Source organism: Neoarius graeffei, chromosome 1 (genome assembly GCF_027579695.1).
Source record: "Neoarius graeffei isolate fNeoGra1 chromosome 1, fNeoGra1.pri, whole genome shotgun sequence".
In the NCBI taxonomy this organism is placed as follows: Eukaryota; Metazoa; Chordata; class Actinopteri; order Siluriformes; family Ariidae; genus Neoarius; species Neoarius graeffei.
Window position 1 is genome coordinate 111,648,529 of NC_083569.1, and position 18,454 is coordinate 111,666,982.

The window sequence follows — 18,454 nt, forward strand, 5'->3', positions numbered from 1 at the left end:
GGTGTTTAAATTAGTGAAGACAATGTTCGATGCTGTAGTATGCTCTGGCCCCATTCCAATGCAGTGTGACGATATAGCTTACAGCAGGTTATGGTAGCTGAACTGCTGGTTGTCCAGGTGGTGCTCTGAAAACAGTGTGGGCTTTATAGATAATTGGACTAATTTTGAGGGCACTGCTGGCCTGTTAGGGCAGGATGGTATCCATCCCACTTGGGAAGGTGCTGCTTTCATTTTTTGCAGCATAGCTCATAGTCTCAGAACAGGTCTTCTGACAATCCAGAGCCAAAGCCAGGGAGCAGACGAACAGGCTAAACTGACTGTCTGCTAGCTGCACAGAGTCGTCACTCAGGGTCCACTACATCGAGACTGTGTCTGTTCCCCGAGCTCAACAAAAAAGTAGAAATACTCAGAGTTTGTTCCAGTAACCTAATCAATATAAAATTAGATCATACTGACTGTACAGCTGCTGCCAGCACCTTTGCTCTAAAGGTGGGGCTATTAAATATTAGATCTCTTACATCTAAAGCGCTAATTGTTAATGAACTTACTACTGATCAGGAGTTTAATGTACTGTGTTTAACTGAAACATGGATTAAGCCAAATGAATATATAGCATTAAATGAAGCAAGTCCTCCTGGATACAGTTATATACACGAGCCTCGTCTAACTGGCAGAGGAGGAGGTGTTGTGGTTATTTATAATGATTATCTAGGTGTAACACAAAAGCCTGGTTATAAATTTAATACATTTGAAGTTCTTCATACTAATATAATGTATGTAGTTAAACGTACATTCACGTCAATTACTGCACAGATTTTTATAAATAATCTCCCAGAGTTATCAACTTTGATTGGGTCACTGTCAGACCCCACAGAACTTGATCAGGCAACTGAATGCTTAGAGTCAACGTTCCGCTATACTTTAGATAATGTAGCTCCTCTTAAAAGGAACATGATTAGAGAGAAAAAATTAGCACCCTGGTATAACGATGACACTCGGACTTTAAAACAGACCACTCGAAAATTGGAATGTAAATGGTGTCAAACAAAATGGGTAGCGTTCAAATTAGCGTGGAAGGAGAGCTTCCTGAAGTATAGAAAAGCTCTTAGTGCTGCTAGATCAACATATCTCTCCTCCCTAATAGAAGATGATAAAAATAATCCTAGATTCCTATTTAATACTGTTGCATCTTCATAAAAAAAAAAAAAAACAGAACGAATGTCCACACAGCAGGAATATAGTTTAGCGGGCTTTTTACTGGACCATAAACAGCATGGCAAGATAACAACAACCTGGACCCCCCCCTTCTGATTACACTTCTTGTACATTCAACACCAACCTTGACCTCTGCTAATCCCCATACACCCCCTACTGGACTCATGTACTACAGCCTCCAAAAAGGGTGAATGACGTACACTACCTGTCATTGCAACGGTTACTCTGTGAGGAACAAACAATAATTTTCCAGCTATATCATAAATACTGTAGCAAAATTAACCAGGAATAAGTCCACTATAGACACATGCACACCTGCAGTATGTAGTAGCAACGACTTCATGGATTTTTTTTCAGTGACAAAATTGAAAATATCTGAAAAAAAATTCAAACAACTAATTTAAGTTCAGACAATTTAAGTAACAATGTAGTTAACAATATAACTGTATCAGATCAGCAATTAGAATGTTTTACTCCCCTTAGAGAAACTGAACTACTTTCATGAATCTCCACATCAAAAGCCTCAACTTGTGTACTAGATCCCTTACCTACATGTCTATTCAAACAGATAATACCTCAAGTAATTGAACCGCTTCTAAAAATAATAAATTCTTCTCTTAGGATTGGCTATGTACCCAAATCCTTTAAACTAGCAGTTATCAAACCCCTGATTAAAAAAAACCCAGACCTTGACCCCTGTCAACTGTCCAATTATTGACCAATATCAAACCTCCCCTTTATCTCAAAGATCCTAGAAAAAGCTGTTGCACAGCAGTTATGCTCATATCCACATAGGAATAACATCCATGAAATGCACCAGTCAGGAATTTAGGGCCAGAAGGTAACACAGGCATGAGGGCACCCTAGGACATAAAGCAGCCAGCCACTACACTGTCAACAAACTCGAGCAAGTGAGTTGGGGGACTGACAGCATCCATACATCCGAGTTTACCAAATTTAGTTCCCTCTGAAATGTGGTCATTGTGATATATGTTTATTTCCGTAATATCTCTCAAAATATCAGGCCATTCTGTGGCTGGGAAGTTATCTAATTTGAGGGGATTCCCAAGCAAATAATGTGCATGAAATTGCTCGCTTTCCGCAGTCAAGCAGACAGAGGAAGTCTGGGGTCTGGTAACTGGACAGAGGAGGTAGTGGTGTTGAGCTTTGCATTCTGGATTCCCGCACAGGTAAGTGGTTTTCTTGCAGCTTTCACCAGTGTGGACTTCGAGGCATCTTTTGCAGGCACCAAGTTGTTGTGCTGCATCCCTCTTTTCCGATGGCTTTAGGTTGGTTCTAAACTTTCCACTTTCCACTCCGGTTCCTTCGCCAGCTGCCTCTCAGTTCTGCGGAACGTGGCTTCAACTGCTCTCTTGTTGTTGGGAAGAGATGCTGGGTCTTCTTTCCATAGGTACTTGGTGTGCCAGTGTGGTTCAGGGCTGTGGTGGTCTCCGGCCACATAAGTCAAGCCGTCTTCACCATCTCCATCTCCCTTTCTTCGGCCAGTGTCATTTCTTTCCCACCAGGCTGACAGTTCCTGCAGCGACATCCTCTGCATCTCGGTTCGCAAGCTGCTCCAATGCTTTCCCATTTCCACCACTCCAGGAAGTCTCTGTTGCTAGTGGCTGTGTTGGACTGGGAGCTGGGATGTCTGGGAGACTGGCGGGAGACTGGGACTTTGCAGGTGAGTTCGGTGTATCTGACAGCTGCAGTGCGCATGGATCTTGCAAAGTGAGTCTTGGAGGTGTGGGCCGTTAAGGTGACTTCTTCAAAGAGGTCCGGGTGTGTGCCTCCAATGGTTTTGCCAAGCGGGCCGTCCCAGAGCACCAAGTCACCGACGGAATGAACCTTCTGGGGTACCAGCTGCCCTTCTTTGTGGCTGATGAGGAGTTGGATCTCCTTTGGTCTTGCCAGATCTTCCAGGGAGATGTCTGAAAAGATTTTCTGCAGTTTTTCTGCCAGGACATGTCTGTGGACTTCTGCTATCTTTGCGAGATCCATGCGCACTGCAGCTGTCAGATACACCGAACTCGCCTGCAAAGTCCCAGTCTCCCGCCAGACTCCCAGACATCCCAGCTCCCAGTCCAACACAGCCACTAGCAACAGAGACTTCCTGAATGCCCATGGATTACTGCGAGCGCAGCGTCTGCATATAAAAAAGTTCAGTGGGTTTACCGGTAGCCTTTTTCGTCCCTTTTTCCCCCGATGTGCTGTAAAGTTTGTTAGTTGCAAATTCTCTTTGCGACTGCTGTGCTGCTGCTTCGTTACAAACTGAATGTCAATTCTGCCTATCGTTCTAAAACGACTGCTGCCCTGCTAATTAGCATTGTGATTGGCTGCCTGTTCAGCGCGCGTGCTGTCAAGCCATGCGCTGGTAGAGCAGCACTGCGATTCAGCGTAGCAGGGAGTGGCGGAGGCAGCTGTCAATCATGTGAGCCTGCGCTCAGACACTCCTTGCAACAGGTCGCCATGACAGTGTGCGCATGCACAGGTTTACCTTTGACCGTGCACTGACAGTTCCAACATTCTGTCACTATACGAACAGCTGATCACACTGAGGTGCTCGCTGATCGCCAATATTTATTAGTTTAGTCCTGTGTTTCCTTTCCTTCACAACATAACATCTTTTCTTCTCGCTTTCCGTTACTGTAGTCGGTCTTTCACGTTTCATTTGCACACTCGCATCCTCTATTTTTCTCTCCTGTTTCAAATTTGTATCCTACAATGCCTTGCACAATCGGAGAAAGCCCACCACGTGATGCATGACATAGTATCTTGAATTGGGTCATGGTGAAGCAGGAAAAAATAGTACAGAATTTAGGGCCACATGGCCCTAAGTTAATTAATTGTTCTATTAGAAATAGTTGTCATCCATAGTTGTCATCCACATGGATGCAATGTGGTGAAGACTGTTATACATGGCAACATTCCAGCTACAGTGGATATAAAAAGTGTACACACCCTGTTAAAGTGATGTAAAAAAAAAAAGAGACCACGATAAATAATTTCAAAACTTTTCCCAACTTTAATGTAACCCATAACCTATACAATTCAATTGAAAACAAACAAACAAACAAACAAACAAACACCTGTTCGGGAGAAAAACATAAAAAATAAAAAATGTACAATAAGCTGTTTGCATAAGTGTGCACACCCTTAAACTAATACTATGTTGAAGCACCTTTTGATTTAATTACAGCATTCAGTCTTTTTCGGTTCACACCTGCCATCAATTAAAATGACTCTGATTAACCCCAAATAAGGTTCAGACATTTACTCCGTTGCATCCTCCAGCAAAAGCCAGGGTTCACAGACAGCTTACAAAGCATCAAAGGGATCTCAGTGTTGAAAGGTATCAGTCAGGAGAAGGGTACAAAAAATTTCCATAGCATTAGCTATACCATGGAGCACAGTGAAGACAGTCATCAAGAAGTGGAGAAAATATGGGACAACAGTGATATTACCGAGAACTGGACGTCCCTCCAAAATTGATGAAAAGACAAGATGAAAATTGGTCACGGAGGCTGCCAAGAGGCCCACAGCAACACGGAAGGAGCTGCAGGAATTTCTGGCAAGTATTGGTTGTATACTACATGTGACCACAAGCTCTTGTATTCTCCATATGTCTGGACTATGAGGTAGAGTCAAAGAAAAAACATCCAAGCCTGACTACATTTTGCAAAAAAAAAATACATCAACTCTCCCAAAAGCATGTGGGAAAATGTGTTATGGTCTGATGAAACCAAGGTTGAACATTTTGGCCACAATTCCAAAAGGTATATTTGGTGCAAAAACAACACTGCACATCACCAGAAGAACACCATACCCACGGTGAAGCATGGTGGTGGCAGCATCATGTTTTGGGGTTGTTTTTCTTCAGCTGGAACAGGAGCTTTAGTCAAGGTGGAGGGAATTATGAACAGTTCTAAATACCAGTCAATTTTGGCTCAAAACCTTCAGGTGTCTGCTAGAAAGCTGAAGATGAAGAGGAATTTTATCTTTCAGCATGACAATGACCCCCAAAAAAGTTTTGGAATTGCCCAGCCAGAGCCCAGACCTAAATCCAATTGGAAATCTGTGGGGTGACCTGAAGAGAGCTGTGCACAAGAGATGCCCTCGCAATCTGACAGATTTGGAGCACTTTTGCAAGGAAGAGTGGGCAAGTCTAGATGTGGCAGGCTGATAGACTCCTACCCAAAAAGATTGAGTGCTGTAATTAAATCAAAAGGTGCTTCAACAAAGTATTAGTTTAAGGGTGTGCACACTTATGCAACCAGCTTATTGTATGGTTTTATTTTTTATGTCCCCCCCCCCCCCCCCCCCAACAGATGTGTTTGTTTTTCAATTGAATTATACAGGTTATAGGCCGCATTAAAAGTGGGAAAAGTTTTGAAATTATTTATCGTGGTCTCATTTTTTTTTAACATCAGAAAAACCTATCATTTTAAACGGGGTGTGTACACTTTTTATATCCACTGTAGAAGTTGACTGGTAGCTTAGGACCCAAAGTTGACAAGTGAGATGAAGTTTTCTGTGGCTTTTACTGGTTGGAGGTGGGGAATTACAAGTAGCAACCTGCAGCACTGGAAAACTGACTAATGATGAGCTGTTCACATATCAGTAATGACTGGGAAGAATGATTTAGAGACTTTAGACAGTCACAGTGAGCAGGAACATAGTTTCCTCAATAACCTTTTTGTTTTTAGGATTATGTGTAGCTTAACATCTGACATATTCATGTAACTAACGCATGGGTTACCTTTTGTTGATTTTTAATCACATCTCATTCTGGTACTGCAAATGCACATCATCCTCATCATCATACCTTTTTACTGAGCAGACAATGAGTAAAGAACCACCCTTCTGACTCACATCTCATTCTGTCATGCAGAATCATCACAAGTGAATCATTCCTAACACTAGGTGAAAATGTCAATTTAATTGCATTTAATCTAAACCTCAAATAAACCTTTAAGTATTTAGCCATGTATTTAAGTTACCTTTAAGACCAGCCCTTAAATTTAGTAATAACTTGAAGTACATTTACTGAACTTTTTAAATTCATTAAATATACTCGTAACTTTAAAGACCCTTTATTGGTATTTTTAAAAGTTGTAGTGATTTGAAGTACATTTAAATGTCAAATTTAGTAACTTTAAGTGACAACTGCTCTTTCTAACAGCATTTTGTTATCTTTAAGAAGTCATGGAAAGTCACTTAAAGTTATCATTCCTAACACTAGGTGAAAGTCAATTTAATTGCATTTAATCTAAACCTCAAACTTTAAAGTTATAAGAATTCTTAAAGTTAAGTAAATACATTGAAATTTAGCATTTCGTAAACTCTTAGGATACTTTAAGAATATCTTTTAAGCTGTTAATTCGTCTAGTGTAAGATTTAATTTCTGGAGAAATGTATTAATGGGGCATTTATACATGAATGTCTGCTGTCTGGATGAAAAATTATTCTTTTAAAGAAAAAAAAAACCAACAAAGAAACAAAAACACTGGGCGTGGCGTCGGGTTAAACAATCTCTAACTGCATAACCAGTTTCTAAGCAGAATACAGATGCCTTCATGAGGACACAATCTCCACGTTAAGGCACCTACAGTTTTTATCCAAGTGACTAAATCTGCTGAAGGTAAATTCTGAGGGAGCAAGGAAAAAGAAAGGGAAACAAAGGACAGGGAAGGAGAGGTAAAATAGATAATGCATCCAAGATTTCTTTGCTTTTATTGCATGTTACTGGTGCAACCTGTTCAGCACGTATCTAATACTGACTGTAACACTTGTCTTATGTTTTATAACTTGATTAAAATGTTACAACACTTACATTTTCTTTGTAAATTTATTTAAACCCTTTTTTGATGGGAGGGGTGAGGCTATCCCATGTGGAGAATGTATTCCTTGCAACAAGCAGGTAGAGAAACAGGTTTTAGGAGAAGTTCTGTGAACTCTGTTTGCATTTTTTTTGCATCATGTATGTATTTCTGTAAAATGTTTGCATATATTTTATTTACATTTAGTTTCTGAGTAAAATTAGCAATATTGGGATGTTTACACTCATCTACAATAATATCTTTGTCCTCTCTGTCAGTCATGGCTTCCTTTAGCAGTCTCTTATACGAAGAGCAGCTCCAGTGCTCCATCTGTCTGGATGTGTTCACTGATCCAGTCTCGACTCCATGTGGACACAACTTCTGTAAGATCTGTCTTAAAGACTTCTGGGACAACAGTTCACATTACCAGTGTCCAATGTGCATTGCGGATTTCCCCAAAAGACCTGATCTCTGTGTGAATACTTTCATTTCTGAACTGAGTGCTCAGTTTAAGATGTCAGCTCAGGTGAAGTCCAGCAGCGCTGCAGATCAGCCTTCATACCTAAAACCTAAAGGGGTTCTGTGTGACTCCTGCACTAAGGAAAAGCTCGAGGCTCTCAGGTCCTGTCTGGACTGTGGAGTCTCTTTATGTATTACTCATCTGATGCCTCATAAAAGTACAGCTAAATTAAATAAACACAAACTGATCGAGCCTGTGGAGAACCTGGAGGACTACATCTGTCAGAAACATGAGAGACCCCTGGAGCTGTTCTGTAGAGACGACCAGATGTGTGTGTGTCAGTTCTGTATTTTGGGAGACCACAAGAATCACACCAATGTTCGTATGGAGGAGGAAAGTCAAGAGAAGAAGGTGAGATGTTTATATAGTCCAAGCAAACGTACGGTATTTGTTGGAAATTTGACTTGACTTGGAAATTAATCAGTTCTAATTTGTGCTATCATATTTTTATCATCGTATTAGAGTCACCTCGTGGAGACACAGAAACATGTTCAGAAGATGATCCAGAACCGACAGCATAAGATTGAGGAACTCAAACAGTCTGCTGAACTCAATAAAGTGAGTTAGATTCTTCAAAGGGCGGCACGGTGGTGTAGTGGTTAGCGCTGTCGCCTCACAGCAAGAAGGTCCTGGGTTCGAGCCCCGGGGCCGGCGAGGGCCTTTCTGTGTGGAGTTTGCATGTTCTCCCCGTGTCCGCGTGGGTTTCCTCCGGGTGCTCCGGTTTCCCCCACAGTCCAAAGACATGCAGGTTAGGTTAACTGGTGACTCTAAATTGACCGTAGGTGTGAATGTGAGTGTGAATGGTTGTCTGTGTCTATGTGTCAGCCCTGTGATGACCTGGCGACTTGTCCAGGGTGTACCCCGCCTTTCGCCCGTAGTCAGCTGGGATAGGCTCCAGCTTGCCTGCGACCCTGTAGAAGGATAAAGCGGCTAGAGATAATGAGAGAGAGAGAGAGAGAGATTCTTCAAAGTAGCCACCGTTTACCTCAATGATGCTGTGCACACGATTGGCATTACCTTAACCAGCTTCATGAGGTAGTCACCTGGAATGCTTTTCAATTAGCAGGTGTGCCTCGTCAAAAGTTAATTAGTGGATGAGTTTCTTGCCTTATTAATTTTTGAGATCAAACAGTAAATAGTAAATAATAAAAATCCAGTAAATAGCCCTATTCTACACCACAACTGTAGTCATCCATGCATATTACATCAAGAATCATTCAATTAAGTCAAGGGAAATGACATTCATCATTACTTTAAGATATGAAGTGACTTAATTAATAAAAATAAAGAAATACCAGGGGTGGCACGGTGGTGTAGTGGTTAGTGCTGTTGTCTCACAGCAAGAAGGTCCGGGTTCAAGCCCCGTGGCCGACGAGGGCCTTTCCGTGCAGAGTTTGCATGTTATCCCCGTGTCCGCATGGGTTTCCTCCGGGTGCTCTGGTTTCCCCCACAGTCCAAAGACATGCAGGTTAGGTTAACTGGTGACTCTAAATTGACTGTAGGTGTGAATGTGAGTGTGAATGGTTGTCTGTGTCTATGTGTCAGCCCTGTGATGACCTGGTGACTTGTCCAGGCTGTACCCCACCTTTCGCCCGTAGTCAGCTGGGATAGGCTCCAGCTTGCCTGTGACCCTGTAGAACAGGATAAAGCGGCTAGAGATAATGAGATGAGAGGAGAAAGAAATACCATTGAATTCGAAGGTGTGTCCAAACTTCTGACTGGCACCGTGTATATTTCTGCATTAGAAACACACAGACAAGGAAAAAACAGAAAGTGTGAAGATGTTCAGTGCCCTGATGCGCTGTATTGAAAGAAGCCAGGTTGACCTGTTGAAGGTAATAGAAGAAAAGCAGAAAGCAACCGAGAGGCAAACAGAACTGTTCATTCAAGAGCTGGAGCAGGAAATCAATGAACTAAAGAAGAAAAACAATGAGATGGAGCAGCTCTTACATACACAGGATCACATCAAGTTCCTACAGGTTAGAGATGCTCCTTTTCTCAATTGTGATACTATGCAGCATATACCCGAACAGCAGTCCCCATTTTGAGTGATTTCTCCTCTCTCCTGCTGTACTGTAGAGTTACCCATTTCTTCATGGACCTTTACACAATAACAATTGGAATAATCTCAGAAATAAATCTGACCTGAGGATGGAGACACTGAGGAGAGCTCTGTGTCAGCTTCAGGAGTCTCTCAATGAGGAGATTAAAAAGCTTCCAGAGACTGGTAAGTTTTTGTAATTCCATCATGAGTAAGAATGTGTGGTGTGCTTTAACAAGTTCTCCTTCTTCATCTCACGTGAGATCCACCTATGAGAGGGACATCTCTACACAGATGCTGACAGATAGAAGCATGCATCCAATGCTGAGGAAGGTTCTGCTGTGCCTGCAGGCATACAGGGGCCAGGTATAACTGTCATAGCAATACAGTCCCTGAGGTGATATTTTGGCCTGCTATGCTACCCTCACACACTTGCTCACTTAGCTTGTAATTTCAGGCTATCTGCTGAGCTTAGGATACCTGCCTGTCTGTCACAGCTAGTGAGTCTCAATACTAGAAGGCCACAGGTGCAAACCTGCTTGAGATGCCCTCACTGCCATGAGGCATTCACAGTCCTTCACTTGTATTGGGCAAATCAGAAAGTTGCAGCCATTGCCTTTCATTTTTCAAAAAGCTTGTCCACTCTAGACTTTGATGATGCCTCTCAGAACTTTGGCCATGATCAACATGACCCTTGTGACAATGCAGCACCATTGGATGCTCCCTGGATCTCATGTATGCTCATTTCGACTAATCAGATCAACTCAAACATACCTGGGGCAGACACCCCTCTTCTCAAATGCAAGCTGTCTGGCTCTGGATGAGAAAAATTATGTATAACACTTTTAAGGGTCCAGATGATGAGAATGATTCTGCCCATCCAAGCCCCACTGGCCACCAGGCTGTTTTTCAACTGTTTGCCATCCTCATTAAGGTCTATGAGTAGACTTTCACCCAACTCCGTGGATGGCAAACTCGAAGGCACTTTCCTAGCTGCAGGAAACAGCTCCTCCTGCTGCTCCCTGTATGTGCCATGCACTTGAAATATCATTAGAGAGAACCACTTGAACTGCAGCATGGTCTCTCTGGCCTGAAGGTTAAAGACATGTCATCCCATCACATGGGGGTATCCTCAGCTCTTGACCTCTCAACAGCCAGGCCCCTAACAAAATGAACATATTTTCTGCCTCTCTTTTCCAGGCCACATACAGAGCCTCATTTCTTTCAGTGAGAACCCTAAATGTCTTTTCCCTCCTCTCAGCCTATGAAGCTGAACTTGTACTGCCTTTGAGATGAAGCTACAACCACCTACAACCAGTAAAAGTCACAGAAAATGCCCCTCAACTTGCAATTTCAACTCGTCAACTTGGGGTAGTCTGAGCGACGTCAAATCAACATGGCTGGACACACACTGAACAGTGCAAATAATCCCTTCTCTACTTTTAAATTAGTTTATAACAGTACTGGTTTCAGTTAATATACACTCTCAGAAAATAAAGTACATTATTGTACCTTGAAGGGTACAATGGTTTGTCACTGGGGCAGGACCCTCTAAGGTACTCATTTGTACCCTTTATATACTGCTTGGGAACATATATGTACCTTTTGGCCCTAAAAAGGTACACATGGCTACCCTGAGGTCCAATAATGAGCCCTAGGGGGCACATTAGTGTAGCTTGTACCTTGGGGGACAGAAATGGACTCCTACTGTACCCCTATTTCTGACAGTGTACAGACACAGTACTTTGTTTAGTCTACAACATTGATGAAACTAATTGCTGTTTAGAGAAGGTAGTCATCAATACAGGAGTTATCACTAAGATTTGCTTGCTAGTTAGTTGGCTAGCTTTTTGTGCTCTGACAGCAAACAAAAGCCCTACTTTTGAGGAGGCATCCATGTTTTTTTCCCTCACTTTGCATGTTGAATGTCTGGAAGTGACCTTATTAAAACTTGCAAATTACCATTTACAAGGTACTACAAATGCAGCAATGACCTCATCCTTTGCAATTTGTAAAGGAACTTTGCAAGTGCACCTTTTGGAGCAAGGCCAGGTTCTCTTCAACTCAGACACAGCCCTCAAGCAGAGAAATGACAATAAGAAGTAGGATGGAGCATTTAACCTCTGCCTACCCAACAAAACAACACCACATGTGGCCACCATAAGTCAAGATGGAGTGCAGCAGGTCCTTCACAGATGTCCCTCATATAGTCGGATCTTAACACTTAATTGTTTTAGGAAACCTATTGATAGACCTCCCTGGCTCCACTGGAGTGCTGTGGTCATGTGGTTTGAAATGGGTAAACAAACGCCTACACGCCTCATGTGTTTGCATGGGTTATCTGTATTCATGAACTACAAAGTCTGAGATATAGCTCAAAATGGCACATTATTGCACAGCTTATGGATGCAATAACAATTCAACTGATAGGACTATCATTTCATTCTTTCCTGAGCGATAAGACTTCAGAAAGTAAGAATTTATTAAATTTACAAACAAATTCACGTTGTTTGGCTGTAGCATTGAAACCTTCATTCTGGTGAGCCAGTTAAATTTGTATTTCTTTTAAATTTGGATGACAAGAATTAAAAGCGATAAAAGAAAAGATTTCAAGCTATCTAATTCGGCGAAAGTGTGTTCGGTGCGTTTTAGTGAGGAGGATTTTATTAATGCTGACTGCCATTTTGGATTTGTGTTTTACCCATGTCAGATCATGTGATATTGAGTCCAAGGAGGTCTAATTTAACAGGATAGATAAATAAATATAATTTGACAAACTCCTCAACATCCATGTCCTAATATGAAAAAGAAGAACCCAATATATGTATATCTGTTTGTTGACTAGTTTAACTACTCAGCCTACCTAACATGATTACATTACTGGCATTTAGCAGACACTCTTATCCAGAGTGATGTACAACATACCCAAAGTAGCTTGGGGGTTAGGTGCCTTGCTCAAGAGCACTTCAGCCATTCCTGCTGGTCCAGGGAATCAAACCGGCAACCTTTTAGAACCAAAGCTGCTTCTCTAACCTTTAGGCCAATGCAGCAATCCATGGCTGATTTTAGATTATTAACATAATAATAACCTAATTTTTTAGATTTTTTTTTTTTTATAATTGACCAATGTGTAAAGCTGATTTTTTTCTCAAATAGAACTGAAGATATTTCAACAATATGCAGGTATGCTGACTTTCATTCATTGCATCACTTATTATACCTGTATTCACTATCTGAATAATGTTAACATGGGCCATTTCTCTTTTTTGTAGTGGAAGTGACTCTGGATCCTGACACAGCAAATCCTAAACTTATGCTGTCTAATAATAGGAAACAAGTGAGATATAGCAACAAAAGACAGAATGTTCCTGATAACCCAGAGAGGTTTAAGCGTTGTGTCAATGTGCTGGGAAAGGAGGGATTCTCCTCAGGGAGATTTTACTATGATGTGCAGGTCCGAGGGAAAACAGCTTGGGATTTGGGAGTGGCCCGAGAGTCCATTAACAGGAAGGGGGAAATTATGTTCAGTCCAAAGAATGGATACTGGATTTTGATGCTGAGAAATAAGACTGAATATAAGGCTTGTGAATCTCCCCTCGTCCCCCTGAGACTGAAACAGGCTCCTCAGAAGGTTGGGGTGTTTGTGGATTATGAAGGAGGTTTGGTCTCCTTCTATGATGTTGAGGCCAAGTCTCATATTTACTCTTTCACTGGTCAGACTTTCACTGAGAAACTCTATCCATTCTTCAGCCCTTGTCTTAGTAATGGTGGTAAAAACTCAGCACCGCTGATCATCATGTCTATTGAACATTATTTTCCCACAGAAGCCAGCTTCACAGAATAAGAAGAAAAACCAATACCTTCTGGAATTGGACACCTGCTTTTGAGATTGAGTAATGGTTTATGAACAAAAAACTTTGCCTTTTCTCTGATGTATAAAAAAGTAAAAAATTTCAATCAAACTTGTCTCTAACAAATATAGAAAATGTATTTACACAATATATTAGTTGTTAAAACTGTTAAAATTGGATTTATTTAGGTTTATGTTGTCTGTTCTCTGACATACACTTTAATCTGTTTAAAGTTAACATGAGCAAAAGACAAATCTTGTCTATGGAGAGTCGTCGTCGTCGTTCGTTTAACCTCTTGTCAAACAGGGATGCTCTTAAGCCATTCGGCTATATCGGTGTCAGGCCGATAGGCCGTTTGGGGGTCGCAAGGTTGGGCAGACATGGATTAGGTGCTGCAATGTCTGTGGCAAATCACATTCACAGGTATCATTATCGCATGCACCAATGGATTTAAGGAATGCGCGAGTCCTGCAACAGCCAGTGCGTATACGATTCAGTCGCACCCAGGCCTTACGATCCAGCTGATGGCCACTGGGCTTGGCGGTGGGAGTCTTGATGAATATACGGAGTCTTGTGTTGAGAGTACTCCACTCCTCTTGCCACCTGTTCTCCATCCAAGACACCGACAGCGGTAGATGTTTCTGAAGCTTTGTAGCTCTAGTAGCAAAGTATTGTCTCTGGCTGCTGTAGGGTTGGGTAGGGGTACCAGGCTACCCCCCTCTTTAGCCTTCTCGGCCAGTTTAAGCACCTGGTAGTCATGTCTATGGAGAGTAATAAACTTGAAAATTTTGAAAAATCAATTCTTTGTAAATATAAAAGCATAGTGAGGTCCTTTTGCAAGGACCTTTAAAACGTAATTACACTAATGCTTTTCTAAAATGTTAATGCATTGGTTGTATTTGCAGAACATTTTGTATTAGCAAACAAACTATATTAATTATTAGTGGTACAGTGATGCTTGAAAGTCTGTGAATCCTTTAGGATTTTCTATACTTCTGCACAAAAATGACCTAAAACACCAGATTTTCACACAAGTTCTAAAAGTAGATAAAGAGAACACAATTAAACAAATGAGACAAAAATATTATACTTGGTCATTTATTTATTGAGGGAAATGACCCAATATTACCCATCTATGAGTGGAAAAAGTAGGTGAACCTCTAGTATTAGCAGTTAATTTAAAGGTGAAATTAGAGTCAGGTGTTGTCACCCCACTCACTGACAATCAGGTGTGAGTGGGGGCCCTGTTTTATTTAACAAAACAGGGAGCCATCATAATCTCATTTTTACAACACATTTTTGTGGAAGTGTATCATGGCAACAGGATAAGCAGCTACAGCTAATGGATGGATGGATGGGTATCATGGCATGAACAAAGGAGATTTCTGAAGATCTCAGAAAAAGAGCAGTTGATGCTCATCAGGCTGGAAAAGGTCAGAAAACCTTCTCTAAAGAGTTTGGATTCCACCAATCCACAGTCAGCTGATGGAGGAAACTGAAGATCACTGTTAACCTCCCCAGGAGTGGACCACAAACAAAGATCACTCCAAGAGCAAGGCATGCAGTCCTTCTCACTGTAGAATGATGAATTTCAAATTGTTTGGAGATGGCCTAAAATCCTTCACAGATTGATGAGCAGCAACAATTCCTTCTCTGAGGTCATGGCTGATGTCTTTTCTTGGACATCACACACACCTGAGTGCTCCAAAATGACAAAGGTTCTGCTTTCACAGAGGTATTCACATTTCTTGTGACTTACTAATCTTTGCATTTCTTTAATAACACCTGGCTTCTAATTACTCTCTTAATGATTGTGGAACTAAGAAGGGTATAGTTATTTTTCCAACCTGGGTTCTGAATGTTGGTTCACTTTTCAGGGAAAAATGACTACATATTCAAATCTCTTGTGGTTTTTGTTGTCACCTGAGGTTATTTGTTTGTTTATAGAAGTTGGTGAAGACCAAAAATGGTTATTTAGGTGCCAATTAATAAAAACATAGAATTGAAGGAGTGTGTACTTTCTTTTTTCCATGACTATGTATTTATTAAATAACATATTCAGGCCCTACATTTAATTATTTAGCTATAATAATATCTTGATTAATTTGTGATGTCATCAGAATCTTATATACTAGAGGAACCTATGACTCAGTTCTCATTATTATTGTTCATAATAGGGTGGCACGGTGGCGTCGTGGTTAGCACTGTTGCCTCACAGCAAGAAGGTTCTGGGTTCAAGCCCAGTGGCCAACGGGGGCCTTTCTGTGTGGAGTTTACATGTTCTCCCCATGTCTGCGTGGGTTTCCTCCAGGGGCTCTGGTTTCCCCCACAGTCCAAAGACATGCAGGTTAGGCTAATTGGTGGCTCTAAATTGACTGGAGGTGTGCGTGTGAATGGTTGTTTGTCTCTATGTGTCAGCCCTGTGATGATCTGGCAACTTGTCCAGGGTGTACCCTGCCTCTTGCCCATAGTCAGCTGGAATAGGCTCCAGCTTGCCTGTGACCCTGCCCAGCATAAGTGGTTACGAATAATGGATGGATGGATTGTTCACTAATGATGGTGACATTCATCACTGGATAGTCTTATTTTAACCCAAAACATTCCTGTCAGGGCAGCAGGGTGGTGTAGTGGTTAGTGCTGTCGCCTCACAGCAAGAAGGTCCAAGTTCAAGCCCCGTGGCCGATGAGGGCCTTTCTGTGCGGAGTTTGCATGTTCTCTCCGTGTCCGCATGGGTTTCCTCCAGGTGCTCCAGTTTCCCCCACAGTCCAAAGACATGCAGGCTAGGTTAACTGGTGACTCTAAATTGACCGTAGGTGTGAGTGTGAATGGTTGTCTGTGTCTATGTGTCAGTCCTGTGATGACCTGGCAACTTGTCCAGGGTGTACCCCACCTTTCACCCATAGTCAGCTGGGATAGGCTCCAGCTTGCCTGCAACCCTGTAGAACAGGATAAAGCGGCTAGAGATAATGAGATGAGATGTTCCTGTCACTGAATCCTCCCCCACATAGATTGAATTGTGTACTTAGAAGTTACCGCAAGCTGGCATAGTGGTTAGCGTGTCCGCCTCTCAATCGGGAGATCACGAGTTCTACTCGTGGTTGGGTCATACCAAAGACTATCATAAAAATGGTACTGTTGCTGTCTGGCAAGTCATGCTGCAATACGGATGCGAGTACGGATTCAAACTCTTGCGGTTACCAGATGACCCCACCCCCCATTCCCACTGTAACCCTAGCTGTATAGGCGAAAGGCCGAGGGCTATAGAAATGGAGATCGGTGTCACCCACTGTGCCTGAAGGGTCTGGTTAGTACTAGGGTGGGAGGCTACCTGGAAAGACCAGGTCCTGGCACGGGACGGACTTTGGTTTTTTTGACTTAGAAGTTAATTTAGCAAAGTGAGAATAAATCCCAAGGAAAAGAAAATGGTACAATTGCTAATTATTCAAACTGTTCTTGGAAAAATAACTTATGAGAACCATTACATTACACCAATAGCATTTAGAGCATACAACATACCCTGAGCAGCTGGGGGTTAGGTACCTTACTCAAGGGCACTTCAGCCATTCCTGCTGGTCCAGGGAATCAAACTGGTGACCTTTTGGTCTCAAAGCTGCTTCTTTAACCATTAGGCCATGGCATTCTGATTACACATTAAATTTGTACCAATATCACATCTTGATGCCAGATACCACAGCACATCTTCAGAGGTCTTGTGGAGTAAATGCCTCAACAGGTCAAAGCTGTTTGGCATAAGGGGAACCTACACAATGTTAGGCAGATGAATTTAATGATATGGCTGATCAGAATTTGACAAAAAATTTGACTAATCTGAATTTGACAAAGAATATTGGTAGATTAGCTTAACAAAGTCCACCAAAAAGTAAAAATAAATAAATTAAAAAAAAAAAAAATCACATTTTCTAACCCATTCATCCATCACTGCATATCCTGTGCAGGGTCACAGGCAAGCTGAAGCCTATCCCAGTTGATTATGGGCAAGAGGCAGGGTACACCCTGGACAAATCGCCAGATCATTGCAGGGCTAACATATAGAGACCTACAGTCAATTTAGAGCCACCAATTAGCCTAACCTACATGTCTTTGGACTGTGGGGGAAACCACACAGACACAGCAAGAACATGCAAACTCCACACAGAAAGGCCCTGTCGGCCACTGGGCTCGAACCCAGAACCTTCTTTCTGTGAAGCAACAGTGCTAACCACTACACCACCATGCCACCCTCTCACCCATTCAGTTTACGCGAATTTGTCTCACTTCTGTTCAGGCTTTGTGGCATTTTGACAAATACTTACGTCACATATGCCACTGCTGTTTAGACTATATAGTAATCTAGTAACAACTGGCAGAAGCATACGAAACATATGACGGCAGTGTTAAAGTCCTGAGACAGGCCGCTCTCAGAATCAGAATCTCTTTATTGTCATTGTACCAAGTACGACAAAATTAAAAGCTAACGTTAAAGTGCAAGACCACATAAAAATAGAACAAGACCACATAGGAATAGGGGACACACACACACACACACACAAGACCACATAAAATAGAATGAGTACTCAAAACATACAACACACACAATATACATTTAAAAAAAAGTGCATATTGTATTTGTTATTACTGGACTATTGAGGTGAATAACTAATAATAGATAATAAATAAATATGAAACAGTCAATAAGGAGTGGGGTTAGTGCATGTTTGCATTCAACAGGGTTATGGCTCTAGGGATAAAACTGTTCTTGAGTCTATTAGTCCTGGACCTGATGCACCTGTAGCGCCTCCCAGAGGGCAGCAGGTCAAACAAATGATGGCTCAGGTGAAAACTGTCCTTAACAATATTCCTTGCTTTGATGAGGCAGCGAGAGTTGTAGATGTTGTCCAAGGTGGAGAGAGGGTGGCCAATGATTTTCTGCGCTGTCTTAACCACTCTCTGTAGCCTCTTCCTGTCTGCTTCAGTGCAGTTGGCATACCACACAGAGATGCAGTACATC

General features: G+C 41.9%; 1 protein-coding gene across 2 annotated transcripts; it reads left to right on the top strand.

The window, feature by feature from the left end:
- The first annotated feature begins 6,800 nt into the window (after nucleotides 1–6,800).
- On the top strand, nucleotides 6,801–13,466 carry LOC132882039 (E3 ubiquitin-protein ligase TRIM39-like). 2 transcript variants are annotated; one of them, XM_060915246.1, is made up of 7 exons: nucleotides 6,801–6,856; nucleotides 7,313–7,905; nucleotides 8,017–8,112; nucleotides 9,300–9,533; nucleotides 9,634–9,781; nucleotides 12,752–12,778; nucleotides 12,868–13,466. In XM_060915246.1, exons 2-7 carry the CDS (start codon nucleotides 7,315–7,317, stop codon nucleotides 13,437–13,439), a joined length of 1,668 nt encoding a protein of 555 aa, XP_060771229.1. In that variant the 5' UTR covers nucleotides 6,801–6,856; nucleotides 7,313–7,314; the 3' UTR covers nucleotides 13,440–13,466. The 2 variants fall into 2 exon arrangements, with proteins under 2 accessions (XP_060771229.1, XP_060771222.1); XM_060915239.1 differs by having other exon boundaries at nucleotides 6,825–6,912.
- The last annotated feature ends 4,988 nt before the right edge of the window (nucleotides 13,467–18,454 follow it).